The 16,561-nt window shown below is 42.7% G+C and overlaps 1 protein-coding gene across 5 annotated transcripts in view; it reads left to right on the top strand.

The window, feature by feature from the left end:
• Nucleotides 1–16,561, top strand: part of bcas3 (BCAS3 microtubule associated cell migration factor) — a 192,095-nt gene that overhangs the window by 5,456 nt on the left and 170,078 nt on the right. For all 5 annotated transcript variants that reach the window (XM_029255214.1, XM_029255213.1, XM_018748625.2 and 2 more), the window contains exons 6-7: nt 4,181–4,262; nt 7,420–7,492. In XM_029255214.1, coding sequence (XP_029111047.1) covers nt 4,181–4,262; nt 7,420–7,492 — 155 coding nt within the window. The remainder of the gene's footprint in view (nt 1–4,180; nt 4,263–7,419; nt 7,493–16,561) is intronic.

The raw sequence follows: 16,561 nt of genomic DNA, 5'->3' as shown, positions 1-16,561 counted from the left end.
AAGGTGTGCCATTGATGCACTCAACATGGTATTTTTCTGTTGACCCTGGACATCTGTCTCTTCACAGGAATGAGCAGTGATTGAGAAAGGGTGCTGTCCCCTATCCACTCTCAGTCCTGGTAACCTTGTCTCTTACACAAGGTGCTCTCGTCTTCTGTACAGCACCATGACTTTAGTATTTTATTTAATATCTGATTATTGTTTTCAGAATTCTTTTTAGCATTTTGGGAGTCTTTTTAACTGCAGTGTCAAGAAATTTATTGATCTATACTTGTGTTGTACGTGTTCACAGCAATTTACTGGAATCACTGGGAAACTGGGATTGAGTAAGTCTTTTTCAAAGTTCTGGAGGATCTGGTTCACTCTCTTTGCAAACTGAGCTTCAGTCGAAACTCTTTTCTGAGGTTTTTTGTTTCATATCTTCTGTCACTGAAACATACACAACTGTAACATCCGTTCTCTGAGATTAAAACAAAACAAGTCTTTAATCGAGCCTCTGGTAAACAAGCGCTCAGGCCTTGGAGAGGGCCCCCCCAGCACCATCACCACCCTGGCCCCCCTGGCACACCACCGTTGCTGTGCTGTGGGTCTAAATAATGTGCTTGTTGTATACCCCCCTAGAAAATAAGTGGGGATGGTTGCTGTGGACAGTCTGCACTCTGCTACACAACTGTTTCCAGGCTCTTCATCCTGTCCCCCCCTCCTTCTTTTACTGATAGTTTTGTCTGTCTGCTCAGAGAGATGGAGCGCGTTTCTCACTCTTGCCTGGTGCGTTGAAAGCCACACACTTTCTGGTCATGAGTGACCGTGAAGTGCTCCTGCCAGTTGCTGAGCTGACACCTTCTGTAATGGCGTTGAATTGAAGAGGAAACATTTGCGCCTGGATGGCTCATGGGCTACTCTCAAGTGCGTGTGCATTAACATCCCTTGGCATGAGAGGTGTTGCTCGGTCGATGGGAGATTGTAGCTCTACGTGCACAGACTAATTGAGACTGTGCAGAGCAAAGAGGCATCCAGGGATGTGACATTCTTCGAGGAACTGTGTGACTAATGATGGCTTTATTGGTAAATCCTTGGTCACAGTCTGCTGTTGCTCTTGTAGCACTTTGGACCCCAGCAGCAGGGGTGGTTCAGCATCGACCTGTTTACCCAATGAGCCCGCTTATTATACATTTTCTCTTGGGTGGCAAAGTGGAGATTAAGAAGTTGTAGCAGCAGCAGTTGTGCGGTGTATCTGTTACATACAATTTAAGAAAGTAACTTGCTGTGATCTCTGCAGCAGTTGAGACAAGCTGTCTAGAGCATCTAAAGGACACGGTTCTGCATCAAGAGCATAAAAGGGTTTAAATATTCATGTTGCTTTCGTTTTCTGAATGTGCAGTCAGGCTTAATGGTAGCTTTAGCATGAAGGTGAGGGGCTGCCGGCTTAGTTTTTACATAGCTGGTGACCCCACAGAGCCCAAACAGGATAAAGCCACATCATGTGTTGACATGCTGGGTATCTGCTAGCTGCATGCTCTGCACTCTGGACTCAACTGTGCTGGGGCTGGATTACACAGCGACACAGATCCATTAGCGTAGGACCATGTTTGTAATAACATGGATTGCAGGATGTGCATTATATCCACTGGATGGCCAGGGTAGGGGCAGCTGACACTTTATCTATTTGCCTTCTGGGACATGGTGTGGGGAACACCTTGTGGTGGATTTAGGCCTCGTGTGCAGCTGTGAGGCTACAGGGCAGGTTGGTGATATGTGAGTACTCCCTGGCCAAGGTTAGCAGATTTGCAAAAAGCAACAGAAGGAGCGGTAGTGACTGATTCTCTTAGCTGCATGCTGACATTATGTTAGCAGATGCTGAAGACTGTGTCACTCAATCCCATGAGTGAACTTACAGCTGCAGTGAGAAAGTGCGATTTGCAGGTTAACACAGAATAGCCCCTGAACATCTGCCCTGGAATTATGAACAAAATGACATAAAACCCCCACCAAAATGCAAACAAAAAAACAATTTAGAATATTGCTGTGATAAATCATAATGTAATGGTGCAAATGTTCTTTGTGGATGTTGTACAGACACTTTGCAGTGAAGAGGATGAACTTTTCAGTAATGCATAATGACACTGGCATTAATATAAAGCCCACAATCCGACAAATTCCATTATTCCATTGGTCCATTTAATTGTCTGAGTTTCTTCTGTTCATGTCTGACTTCTCTGGATCACTGTGTATTTTATAGATTTAATCTCTCCTGCAGTGGTTGTAAAATCTGTGCCGAGCACTTTTAATAAAAACACTTATTCTAATCCGTCACTTTTGGAAGGGCTGCCGAGGTTGGGAGGGCATCATCAACGGATGTGCTTATGTGCTTAAGGCAGGTGGATTACGTGCAGTAATGTGATAATGCACGTTTGCTGTAATTTAACAAAAATGACAAAAGGGGGGCTAAACCCCTGAAACAAAAGCTGATTTAATGAAAGGTCACTGAAGCTGGCCATCGAGGAGACTGAATGGGTACCTCCGGATCCATGAATCTGGGCTGGGAAGCTACTCATTTTTTTTTTTACTTCACACGTGTTGCTTTTAGCCTTTGGAGGTGGCGGCGCAAAAATTTATAGTGGAGAAATTTAGATTGAGAAGGAACCACATGCTAATGATGAGGTCTGCAGGGCAAAGCTGAGCTGCTTTGCTCTGTTTGTTCTTCTTGACGGAAAGAGTAATTGTTTGCACTGTAATATTTTGGATACGTTTACTTCGTGCTTGGTAGCTCTCTGTTTTGTGGTTTGGTTTGCAGTCCCCCCCACCCTTTACTCGCCCACTTGCCCCATTCCACACAGTTGGAATAGATTATTTTTCTCGCTGTATGAACAAATGAATCTTTGTCCTACTCTGTGTTGTTCTTTTACTTTGTCCGAGGGTGTTTTTCTCCAATGGCAAGAGCTTTATCGGCAACATTTGATAATTATATCATTGCATTATGGTGTTCTGTACCCTGTTGAATAGAAGTAATTGGAAGTATGTCTGTATTGATTAGCAGAATAAGAGTTATTAAGGGTCTGCTGAACTGGTAACTGACAAAGCATGAAGCTTATTATCAAAAGTAGAAACATTGTGGCACATATGTTTAACTGTTTCTGGCACCTGGGGTTGCTCCTCTTTGCAGAATTTTGGCTGGACAAATGTCTCCTCTGGGCACCACTCTCATTTATTAGGTGTTAGTGGATGAGGACATATTGGATGCACTTTTAGTGGAGACATATCCATGTCCATGCAAAGAGCATGAAGGGGCTGAAAACCAGGCAAGGATGTCCCTGGTACCACCCCCCATATCTTAAAGACTTATACAAACTACTTAAAATGGAGAAAATGACCGGATGTCTAAAATGGCTACTTTAAATTTTTAAAGAGTTGTTTCCCTCTCCTGGGATTAGCATTTCCCTCTGGATCACTGAGGCACTTTCCCTTTAGCCTTACAGACTCAAAATTGTTACAGCAGGGATCTGAGTTGCAGTGGTGCTTCGATTTGTCCCCTCGTTTTGGGCCTGCAGTGTTTGTCTAACAGTTATTAAATGAGGACTGTCCTCTAAAGGCATTCTTCTGCAGCAGCTGCCACCCAAACGATGTGATTCTTTTTACACAAACACAGGGTTCTGCTTCAATGCCAGAAAGGCTTTTCTGTCTTTGTGGCGGCTTTCTATTTTACGGTCTCGTTCATGGCCCATTTTACACTTTATCTAAAAGCTGTCGCCCCAAATGGAAGGCATGTTTGACTCAGAACAGAGCTGACGGGCTGCCTGCACTCTGTGTAAAGTGGGATGTGCTGGGTTCCCTGGCTCCGCTGTGTCCGCCTGACAAGCTGTAGGGGGTTGGGAGAATAATGATGTCTGTCAAAGTGTTCGAGCCCTGTAGTTTGCCCCCTTTGGGTGTTTGTGTGTGGGGAGAGTGGGCTAGCTTCAAGGCCCGGAGTGCCTTTGCCCTAGGCTGTTTTGTGACGTCTGCATGTGGCAGGGCAATTTCAACATCATGCATATGTGCAACAACCAGTTTATGCCACTTGTATGGGACAGTTACTGCTACACAGTTCCCAGAACCAGAGGCTGTGTTTGTCTGTCTTCTGTGCTGATTTGATGCATGGTTTTAACCCGAACCATCCGTTTCTCTCTTGTCTCTTTCATTGAAGCTAAGCGGGGAAGCCCAGGAGCTGTTCTCCGTACGCCACGGCCCAGTTCGTACGGCTCGGATCCTGCCAGCACCCCACATTAGTAAGTCTACTTGTGGGGATGTGGATTGTGAGCGCATTCTCAACCTGAAATCTGGAGGAACATTCATATACACCTACACCAACACGCTTCATAATAACAAATCTTTAGTGCTCACAGTTAGAGATACTCTGTGATCATTTGCCTTCAGTACAGAACAAAAACTACAATCAGATTTGATAATTTCTAGCTGTGTGCTTTTTGTGCTTGTATCAATACATTGAACAGGTTATTGCAAAAACGTGAAAGGCCCCTAAGTGTTAAGTTTGTACAGTTCAGTTCCTTAGCATTTCAGAAAAAGTTCAAGAGGAATGACTGTGTTTTATGTTTACCATTTTATAGTGAACCGTGCCACCATTTTATAATCCATGGAGACAGTTAGACAGCTGTTCCTCTCAAAGGACAGGCATCATACAGAACTTGCCTGTGTTTCCCAGGTGATGTTTTTAGTGTCTTTCTCCTACACAGTGAATTTCCCATTTCCCCTGAAGGAAGTCGTGTTTTCAAATTTTAGGCACAGCTTCTGAAAGGAAGTTAAAGGTGGTACCGTTTATTTTGTTTTGGTTTTTTAGTATATCATGTTGAAATTAAATGCCGCCCCTTGCTCCTTAATAGAGTGTGCTCCTTGCCAGAGCCCTGCTGTTTTCCCATCCTAATATTAAAGTCAGTCCTTTAAGATTAGTGTTGGCGTTATGTCAGCTGGCAGATGGAGAAGTGAGGACCTTTTCTCTTCCAGAGTTCTGGTTTTTTTTTAAAAAAAAAAAAAGTTTTTCATCACAACTTGCTTGTTGGCCATTGGATGACTTGAGGTAATTACATTTATTAAAAAAGAATTTTAAAAAAGTGGGCCTCCAGGGAACTAGTTCAGTCTTGATTTTGATCGTTTCCCCAAGCAAATAAAGAAGCTGGTCTGGGCGTTCGAGGCTTCTGTGTGACTGTGACTGTGTGGCAGGCCGCCCTTTCCCCACGAGACTCTGGAGGTGTCCGGTATTCGTCAGTCATTTGTCTCCATGTCCATCAGAAAACTTGTGCTTGAAGCAACCCACACAGATGTGTCTGATGTGATGAGAAACAAGTTTATTTGGTGCTTCAAGGCTTAACTTCCATAACCCATTTAAGTTCTAGTGTAAAATTCTTCCTAAGCATGTTATGTCCTTGTTAAGTGTCAAAAACTACGTTTTCAGCTTGCTGTCACTGCAGGTATAGTATGGAAGTGTGCAAGCTATGCAAAATTACACAATGTCGTGAATGGTGATTCAGTGAGTTCAGTGAGGAAAATCTGGGGTTTTTTTTTTTTTTTGTTCTCTGTGTGTTCCGGTCCTTTGGCTGATTTTAACAATGAACAATGACAGCATTCAAAACCGTCTGGAATTGGATAAAAGCGAAAAGCAGTAATAAGAAGCAGCAGATATCCAACACATGAGGAGAATGATTCTCTCTGCAAAATAAAACGAATTGTACCAGTGGGGGAAACGATTGCAATCTGTCAGGGACAAACAGTGTTGCACTGTAGTGGTTTGTAAAAGGGGAATTGTTGTAACCGGGAGCCTGGGTGGGCGATTTTGGACAGGCCTGAAAATAGGTGTCGATTTTAATATGTTAAGGTCTTTCCCAGAATAAAGAAGGAAATTCACAGCTTCTTTCCACCCTGAAGGCAGCAAACCCTTAAATTATATCTGTTCTTTAAAGAAAATCTATTTCTCCATGAAATGAATAATAAGAAAAGTTGACAGATGGATTTTTAATTACTTGGATTTCATAATGACTTTAGCACAGAAAAGAGTAGTTGTATTTTTGTTTGTAGTGTGAACGTTTATATAGAATACTTTATACTATGCTATATACTATACTACACTATAATTGGTTTTGGAACTATGTATATTGTTAATAAAGTGTTAATTTTCAATTATTTTTATTAGAGGTTTACATGAATTAATCTTGACTAGTGTTAGTGTTAATTAGTCGTGTGGTTTTTGCTGCATTATTGAGAGAGTGTGTAAAGGCTGATCTCGGTGGTGATGCTGTACATAATGAGGTTTTACATAAACAGAAAACACAACTCTGACAACAGCCACATTAAAATTATTGACTGCAATCTCTTTTGCCGTGAAGAAAAGGAATATTCACAGGCACAGAGACACGGAAGCACAGACGCACATCTACTTTTATGTAAGGAATGGAAAGCAGCTTATGTTTCTCAAAGCACAGAACAGTCATAATCAAAAGCTCAAATCTTTTCAGCATGGCCAGAAGTGAGCCGAAGTGGTTTATTTTCTTAATTGTGTAATTTAAATAAAAGTCAGCTGTCTTCCACCATGACCATCACGTCTGTTCTGCAGCTCAGCATCATATCTTGATGCCGTGTGGATTGACGGCAACGTGAAGACAGGGGAAACGCCTGTGAGAGGGTCAGAGGTTCGAGAGTGGCACATGCACTCACACGACATGCCCTTGGGGCATATGTTCCAAGAGCTGGTTACCGTCATCGCTTGGCTGGCTGAATGACTGCTTCTCAAAGGGCTCTTCGCTCAGCCTTTCTTTCTTTTTTTTTTGGACCTCTCACTGGAACAATTAGAATATGGGATCTCTTAATGCAACATGCCACTCACAATATGCCTACTGGCCTTTTTCTACAATACAGAGTTTTCTCAAAACCCCAAAAATTAAACAGAGAGTCAGACAAAAGAGTGGCCTGTGCTTTGAAGGGGTTTTGCCCTGTGTGAGCAGAAGGCCATGCTTTGAGAGCAACACATTTTCCAGGGCGCCGTCACTCTTCCCTGCTTGCTCCCACTGCCTCACACTGGTATTTTAATTTCATTTGATCCTCATAAGTCTTTATGTGAACCCAGCATTATTTTGTGGTTAGAGAGGATGAGTCCATGAGTTGAGAGGGATAAGAGGGTCCATTTTTTTTTTTAAAATTTGTTTATTTTTTTGCAGGAATTTTTTTTGGAAATTTTGAGTGCGACCATGATTTGATTACAGATCCCTTGTTGTAACACAATCAGCATATGTCCTGCCCTGGGAGCTGCTTGTTAAAATGGACTTGGGCGTGTGGGTGACTTTGGAAAACAGACAAGGCTTCACATGTGTACCGCTAATGAATGTCTGCCTTTGTTTTAATCTCTTCTCCCCCTCCATTCTGTTCCTGATCTAACAGCTTCACTGAAGGGCGACGCCTTTGCTGAGAAGAGACCTCTCCTGGGCGTGTGCAAGAGCACTGGGTCGTCGGGGTGAGTTAGCACCAACGCTGTCACTTCCTCTTGTGGATGGACGAGTACGGGTTGTGCTGGGGAGTACTTTGTGTATATGTTTGGGGCCTTTCCTGGCCCAGACACCACCCACCCACCCACCATAGTCATTGTGCACAGGTTTCAGTCCACTGAAATGCACTTAGGGCAGTGTGGTGTGGAATTAAAGCATTTGGTACGCAGCATAAGGCAGACACAAAGGGGATGGTAACCATTTGCGCCAATGTGGCGCCTCTCCCAGCCCGGAAATGGCCGGAAACAGCAGGAAATGTGCTAGGAGAGGCACGGAGAAACCAAAACCGGAGTGTGAAATGAGTTCCGTTCAGTCCATGTGGGCGGGGAAAGGGAGAGATTTGTCATTGTCACACTTGATTTCTGTACAGAAAAGCTAATCCGGGTTGTTAGTCTCATAGAAGTAGGTTTTTTTTTTTTTTAGGAAAATGTTTGGGCCTGTTTTCCAAGCTGGTATTTTATTGAAAAGTTTTTTTCACAGAATTTAGTGAGACAATTTCAATGATTTTGTAGGCTCTGAATTGTGTATCCTAATGGAATCCTCCCTTTCTTGTCTGTTTGTGATTTTTGCAATAAATGCTCTGTAATGCAGTAAGAGCTGCAGCCCCAGCGTGTTTTCTGTGACATTCAGACGTTACGAGGTTCAAATCTTAAGCCGCCTGAAAACCCATAATTTACTGCCCATAATGAGCTCCATCAAAGGGCCCCGTTCATGTTGGCTGGGGCCAGGGAGTGGTCGCCTGGGACGGGGCCAGGGCCAAATTACTGACCGCCTCTGTCCCTGGAGGTAGGCTTAGAAGCTGCCCCAGAGATGCCCCACTCTCCCTAGTAAGGGGCATATGCTAAGGTTATGGCAGTTGGTTACAGGGGGAGTTATGAATGGTGCTGCAAAGAAACCAACTGTCCTGCATTCTTGTCCTCTTCACTCCACCTCATTGTTAGTTGGGTTGAGTAGAAGGGTGTGTGTGTGAGTGCAGCCCTGAAGTGGACCACCTTGCTGATGTTTCCAGTGCTTTGCTGTGGCAAACTTGCCATGTCCATCTCGATATGGAATCCGGGGTTCGAGGCTTTGGCTTCCAGCTCCATGGACGTTTGCACTAATGCAGAAAACACGCCTGTATCGTAAACCGTAACCCTGACCTCTGGCTGAATGGGATGGGGCTGTACTTCCAAAAGAAGTGTTTTCTAAATAACTTTATGTTTAAAAAAAGCCTCAAAACACATTTTCATCTTTTTTTTTTCCATATAACTGGTTCATAAACTTACTAAGGTCCTCACACAGTTTTTAGTGTATAATCATTTCGAAATGACAGCTTTTGTCAACCACCAAAAAGGATGCCGTCTTGACACACAAATGGAAAGCAGATTTTGAGTTTTGGCTGCTACAGGACTGCTGGTTTAGAAGTTGGTTCAGTCAGCTCTAGGCTTAGATTACAAGATTTGCAAATTAAAGGAAAACCAGAGAGGGGGAAAGCATGTGCAGCGGGCTGTATTTGTGGAACTCTGGCCAGGCTCACTCTGCATCATTTTATCAATGGAAAGGATTATGCATTAAGTTCAAACAATGTATGGATACAGTGATTTTTCTGACAGCAGAGTCCATGTGCGTCTCCTCATGTGTTTCACTGAACCCTGTGCCACGTTATTCCTAGTGTGCCGACTCCCTCCTCTCTTCTCTCCCTACTGTCTCTCCTCTGTCTTTCCCATCTCTTCTATTTCTTTTCTCCTCTCTCTTTGTCTTCTCAGTTTCCTGCTCTCACCTTTCTCGCCCATCTTTCTCTCCCCTTTTTCTTTGTCCATGTCCTGTTTCTCCTAGCCTCTCCTTCATGAATCTGTTGGGACCTGGTGTTGACCTAACTGTGATGTCACTTCCCCTTCACTTATTAATTAAATGCATGGCACACACAACTTTTTTAACACTTAATAAAGCTGAAGTACAAGACGGGTTGTTTTGATTCCCGTGCTAAAGGAAGTGATCTGCTGCTGTTAACAGCATTGATGTTCCAGTTACAAATCACGAACAGACAACATGTGCTGAGCTTAGACGTGCAGTTCTCTGTCACCGCGGAGTCTGCAGCTGCATTTGTTTGGCGATGTGGACACATGGAAACTCTGAAGGCATTCCTCTTCTTCACCAAGCTCAGATAGGACCACCTTGGCAGTGATCAATACCACCCTGACCCCCTCCCACCCACAAAGAGGAGGCTCAGGGAAATGGTGCCCCTCAAAATTGAGGGGTGTTGGGGGATTGTGTTAACTAATGCTTACATGCTTAATTCTGAACACAGCTGTACCACCACAGTGAGATGGCACTCATCTGTAATAATCATGACCAGGGTGAAAGCTGTTGTCCCTAATTGTCCTTCTCTGAATTCAGCTGAATGTCTGTCATCACATAAAGCCTGATCATTAATTACAGGACTGGATTAAAAAATGACACGAAAAGCCCAGTCTCCAACAAACAGTTCTAAGGGGACTTAGAGAGAAAGCCTATTGTGACACTAAGCTGTGCTTTTCATTGCTTTTTCATGGCAGTTTTAAACATTACATTGTGAGGTATCCTGTCTAAAGTGTATTAAATGGAAAAGCAAAACCGGGTATTAAAAAGGAGTCAGATTAAGAGGATTGATGGTCGGCGCCTCACCAAGCTAGGATCTTCATTTTCATGGCCGCTTCTGTTGCTCTCCTGGACCCTGGTGCTGTTCTTGTTCTCAGCCCAGACTGCTGCCCCACACAAGGCCCATTCCACTCTAGTCACACCTGTGGTCCTCTCGATACATGGGGGCACTTCCTTTTTTTGCTGTGAGACAAAGATCTCTTAACAATGTAACAGTTAATGACATAGATTTATTCCTGGAATGTTGCTGGTCCGAGAAGGACGCTATTTCTGTACTCTTAAGAAATGTACTTAGTATGAAATACATACACACACACATTTTCAGAACCGCTTGTCCCATACGGGGTCACAGGGAACCAGAGCCAACCCAGCAACACAGGGCGTAAGGGGACACGCCCAGGACGGGACGCCAGTCCGTCGCAAGGCACCCCAAGCGGGACTCGAACCCTAGACCCACCAGAGAGCAGGACTGCGGTCCAACCCACCGCGCCACCACACCCCCTAGTATGAAATACTCCAGTGAAATATGTAGTTGTACAAATAAATATGCAAATTTATATTGACTATAGTTAAGAATGCTTCTGAGATGGAGTACTTTTCTTTGCCATTGATTTACTCTGCATTTATTCTTTAAGGTGACACTTTTCTATAGAGCAACCTAACAATGTTAAGCTGCCTACAATTATTTACCTACTTTACAGCCTGAGTAATTTTAGTGGCACAATTTAAGGTAAGTGCCTTCCTCAATGATACTACAACAGTAGGTGAGATTTGAACCACCAACCTTTGGATCCCAAGGCAGCAGCTGCCCTATCAGCTGCCTCAGGTAGGTAAGATTTACTAGAAGAATTGCCTAAATGTAGGCAATTTAACCTGTAACCTTTGGATCTACAGGCAAGTTATTTCCACTATGCTATCAACTCTTCTGTTTTCAAAGTTTAAAATCACTTTGTATTCACCCTGGTATCTCCTCAACTGGCTAGGGAGGGTCCTCCTTGCAGCTGATGAACTAGTCCAGAAGATGGGATTTCTTGATCAGTCCAAACAGAGTTGTCATCAGTGTGGGATTATAAACAAAGAAAACAACTGGGACTGCAATCAGGCAGTGGAGATAGTGTGTTTTTCATTGAGACTTTTTTCTTGTGATTATTTTTAACATGGATTTCGGCACTCTTGATATGTTTGTGTAGTGTGTTTTCCCCTTTTTCGTGTGAATAGCTGTGCTGTATGGGGCAATTTTTTTCTGTTCAGATTTAGAAAGGAAATGTTTTTTCTTCTCTTGGTTGAAATTGGATGCGAATCATTCCTGAATATTATTGCAGTCCTTTACTTGGAGTGGGAATGTGTGTAATCTTCTTTAAACTTACTCTTGTCAGTCAAATAGACATACCACTTTTTCATTGTAGCTGCTTATTTTGATTTAAAGAAAATAAAAAATCTGCCTTTCTTCTGATATACTATTTGTGACGTTAGGCCTGAAATATGAAGACTATAGTTTGTGTCGCTCCAGTTGTGCCTCCTTTCAAAGCACATGAACACAACTTCAACTTTTATTGCATGGTGATCAATTATGGTTTAATGACATCATTCAACCTCTGAGTGACTTTTCATGCTGATGCAAAATTTTAGGCTTTTCTATTCATTTACTAAAAACAAGGAAAAATGTTAAGGGCTTTAGAAGCCGGTACAACAGATTATACAGTATAAACATGCCAAAAAGGTTATTATTTTAGAGCATTAATAGTTGAATCTAGGGGATGAGGATCTTAGCAAACACAGTGGGAAACTTTGCTGCTTCAGCAGTTCTAAGAAAAAAAATGTATTGAAAAATTATGATCTATTGGGTCTCCAGAAGTATTTATGAGCTGAATTTGTAAAAAAAAAAAAAAGAAAAAAATGTTCCTCTGGATGAAAATATCAACCAAAATAAAAAGATATGAGTAAAAAGTATTAGATTATCACAAGCAATTGCCTGACACAGAGTATTAGTGAATGACCACAGGATCACATACAAATGGTCTTTATGAAAGTTGGTTCCTAATTCCATATGATGAAATTCATGAAGAAAAAACACTTTACTTCGTATTTTAATATATAAAATTTAATTCTATATGAAACATTTTTAAGTGATTTTTGAGTGTTACACAAATATTTTATTACATTTACTCATTTTATCTATCTCTGTGCCAGCTTTGTGTAGGCCAGATGGTGATGTTAAAATTGAGTTATTAAAGAGATTGTTTCTTTGCCGCATAAATTCATAAGATTAAAAAAAAGTTAAATTTTCTCTTAATACAGTGAGGTTTTTTCCACTGAAGCACAGTTGCTAAATAAGCACTGATCATGACAGTTGGAAAGGGGATATATATGGCACTTGTCTTGGTTAGGGATCAGTGTTCATGTCCACTCTCCTGCTTTCAGTTCACTGGTGTGGAACTGGAGCTCTTCAGGGAGCCAGTGGTGTATGTGTGTGTATGTCTGTCTATCTGTCTGTCTCTCTCTCTATAGGAATGATAGAAGAACCGTTGCAGGGTTCCAGTGGAGACGTACAACCTCACAGGTCCCACCATCAGCTTTGAAATTAAACACTGTAAACACCATAAAGATAATTAGGAAGTGTGTGTGAGAGAGAGAGAGAGAGAGAGAGAGAGATAGAAAGGAAAAAGAACTGGAGACAAAGAGTGTAAGGGGGGACCCTTACCCCCGTCAATGTGTTTCCAATATGTGTGTCGGGTGCGAGAAGGAATGGCAGGATGGCTCTGTGTGAATGGGAGGAAATGTATTTCTGGCAGTGTCAGCTGTGGACGTGGAGTTGCGGTTGAACTTTTTACTCTAATTATTTTCCCGCTAATGCCCGCGGCATGCCGGAATCAAAGAGTCCCCTCAAGGCCCGCAGAGCCTGTGATGTGGCCAACGTTTGTTGTGTGTTTGAGGACCCGGCTTGCTGTGGAGGGGGGTGTGCAAGGGGCGAGGAGAGGAGAGGGGCAAGGGAGAACATTGTCACAGCAATTTTTTTCAAAAATGTCTCAGTTACCACCCGCCTCACTTGTTGCCTATAAAAATAGTGGAATTGTTTTCATCTGTGTGTTGTTTTTGTCTTGTTTAGAAGTAACTGTTATAAATCAATGAGATGCTGGGGAAAGGATTGATCTCAGTCCAGAAATTAGTTTTACAATTTGTCTGAGATTTTTTTTAACACCTTACGTATTGCTACATATGTATGATTTCTGACTGTATTTGGAAGGTTTTTAAACTAACATAGCACTTCAGTGCTACTAATAGATATTAGTATTATCATTATTATTATTATACTCATCTATTTTGGGAGGCCTCGCTTATGTAAAAAAAAAAATCGCATTTTTCTAATTTGATTTCTGTTCTGTTTTGTGCTTTCCTTAAATTGTTCTGAAATAAGACTCAGTTGTTGTGATGCTCAAGCTCATTAACAAGTCCAAATGCTGCTGCTGTGTTTGTCTTATGAGTCTGAAGCATGCAATTCTCTGTCTGTATTTTGAGCCCTTGTAAAATATTCACAGACTTCTGAATGCAACGACACCCCCCTTGTAAAGAAAGTTGTGGACTTTTGTAGTATTTGCCTTCAGCACTGTCCCGTGTGTCTGTCACATGAAGTGCGTGGTTTCGACAGCCAGTGAGCCCAGGTTAATGAAACCGAGAGACTGAAACCCTGCATCTGGAAAAAGAGAGACCCAAAAACTGAAGGCGCATGCAGTCGTGGCAGCTAAAATAACAGATGTCTATGGGTTGAATAAAAAAACATAAGTGATGGAACAGTAAGCATCTGACATAAAGTGTATAATATCCATTGTAAACCAAAGTGTTGCTAAAATTAAGATGAAACCCATGTTGTAAAATTCATAAACATTACATAGCAGTTGAAGTTTACTGCTCATTGATAAAAGCAAAGGATGTGCTTTTTTTTGCTGGCCTGGCTGATCTCTAAGAAGATGAATTTAGCAGGTGTGCCCTGGCGGTCATTAATAACGCAGTACCCAGTAATTAAAGCTGGCTAATATGCTTTATTGAGGAAACATCCTTTCTGAAGCATTGTGCTGTTTGCCTGTGCCAATATTTGCCACATGCTGCATTCAATGGGCTTGACCTTTTCCTCCAAAGGTCATGGCAGTAGACGCTGGAGCCGGACGCTGAGGTCTAGGCGAAGTCTGGAGCGCTCTCCCTCCCCAGCGCCACCACTTGTCGCTCTGTGCTCTCTGCAGTGCTCCTTCCTTCCGCTACCTCCCAGCCTAATAGAGTCATTTGTCTGCAGAATTGGTCTGCCTCAGTACCCCGCCAAAGGCCAATCGGATTGATTGTAATTGATACATTAATATAATGCAATCACAACGGTCGCTGTGCGGGGCTCAAGCGCGGTGCTCGGTTGCACCTTAACATGTGCAAGTCTGACATTCAGACGTGATTCGTAATAATAATTGTAATTTACCCAAGCTTTCAACCCGTGCTTTTGTTTTTTAGCTTGAGGAAATTCTATTAAGACTGACCTTGTATTGCTTCCATTAGAACAGAGCCATTTATTAAAATTGAAGCGCAACCAAAAAAAAAGTGTGTATCACTATAATTCTGTAATCGAGGTCATCCTTTTCCTTGAGAATCCGTTTGGGAATGTCATTTTTGTTGTGTATTTGCTCTAAAAAGCTTTAATTTGATTGATTGGGCTGTGAAGTCATTGATCAGCAGTCAGAAGATGTATATGTTTGAGTGTAGCAATTGCAAATGTGAATCCACAGGCTGCTGGGCCCCTGCGCTGAGGATGAAGGCCACTCACCCAGGGTGTACCATTTCGAACGGACAGGGTGTGGTGCCTTTGAGGCCATGGGCTTTGCTGCTCTGGTCGTGAGTGAAGGGAAGTGCTTCAGCAGATGCTGCTGCGTCTCTCCCAGCAAGGCGCCTGCGTTCTTTTCCACTGTTGTTGGCTGCTGTCACTACTTTCTTGCAGCACAAACAGGGAAGTGAATATAAAAATCTCACACACACACACACGCACATACATGCATGCCTCCTTAGTTTTCCCCGAGAAGCCTACTTGGAGGCTGGGCCAGGCCGGACCAAAGCTGGCCGGCTCTGAGATTTGGGTGCTCCCATGGCGCCGGGCCTTCTTCTGCAGACGACCTCAGCCGCTGGCTTGTCAGACCCTCCCCACAGCCAGGCGGGAGGGAGTGGTTTTGCGAGCTCAGCGCTTTGCTCCCATGTCGTGGCAGTGCAAATGCAGTCGCTCTTTGGTTCATTTTGGTGACGCACACTTTATCCAGTTGCAGTCCAATTAAGCTGGGTTGTCAGCGCAAGAGTTTGGACATACGACTGTCCTATCATCATGTACCAGGGTGTTCTCTGCACATGTTCTGAGCTGTTAAAGTGTCTAGAAATCGTTTTTTGCACACGTGTGTGTACATGTGTGAATTGGGCATCATTTCGGTATTGTTTTGTATGAGAGACACACAGCATCACCACTGCATTGAAAGGGCTCAGCACCTGATAACACTGTTTGGGGTTTGCCTCTGACCTTTTATATGCATTACCCGTGATCCATGTAGGAAATACTTCCATTGTTTACCTGTAGTGAATGTCTCCTCACTAGAAAAGAAAGCCTGAAAAATGTTATCCGGTTTACAAAAAGAACTTGCAGGCTGGATTTTCCTGTCATCACTGTTCTATTCAGAGATCTCGTATTGGAAGAGTTGCGACAAATTAAAAACTCTATGGTTCTCCATCACTGAGATTCAGGACTATCAAGTAGCTTGTGTCTCAGGAGCTGTGCAGCTTTTTTCGTTTAACTCCTAAGTGCTTCCACGTTCCCAACAATTTGTGGTTAGTTTAGGATGTCTCGGCTGCTTCCTCGGGTCCTGATATGTGCATATTTTGAAAAACTGTAATTTTCTCAACAGTTTGCCCACAATATTTCATCCGCTGTTTGCGTCTGTCAGTTATGAATGGAACAACCACATCTTTTCCACCATAAAAAGGCTTAAATGATTGTTAACGCAGACGTACGCTACATTGTCGTTGACACGGACAGGAGAGAGATGGTCAGTGGGCTTGAAGCCTTGTAACGTTAGAATTTAGTAAGCTTTTGTCTGCTAATGGTTGGTAGTAAGTTAAGGAACATGTCATTTCTCAGGTGTCTCCATTTGTTTGGCTATTGATGAATGCTTGATGAATGAGTGTTTATGTATTTTAGGAAGGCATTAGTCATTAAAACAGCCATATTTTTTCTAAATCTTCTTTCACATCTCATGTTCTCTCATTTTTAATGAGTTATTAATGGGTTGATGCCGTTATTGTATAATGTAGTTAACATAGAGACATACAGATGGTAACGGACGGACCCATGAATTTACTTAGTCATCATCGCTCCCTTGTGAACACGATGGCATCATTGCACATGTTTA

The sequence above is a fragment of the Scleropages formosus genome, chromosome 10 (genome assembly GCF_900964775.1).
Source record: "Scleropages formosus chromosome 10, fSclFor1.1, whole genome shotgun sequence".
In the NCBI taxonomy this organism is placed as follows: Eukaryota; Metazoa; Chordata; class Actinopteri; order Osteoglossiformes; family Osteoglossidae; genus Scleropages; species Scleropages formosus.
The sequence above is the reverse complement of the archived record's forward strand: the minus strand, read 5'-3'. Positions and strand labels throughout refer to the sequence as shown.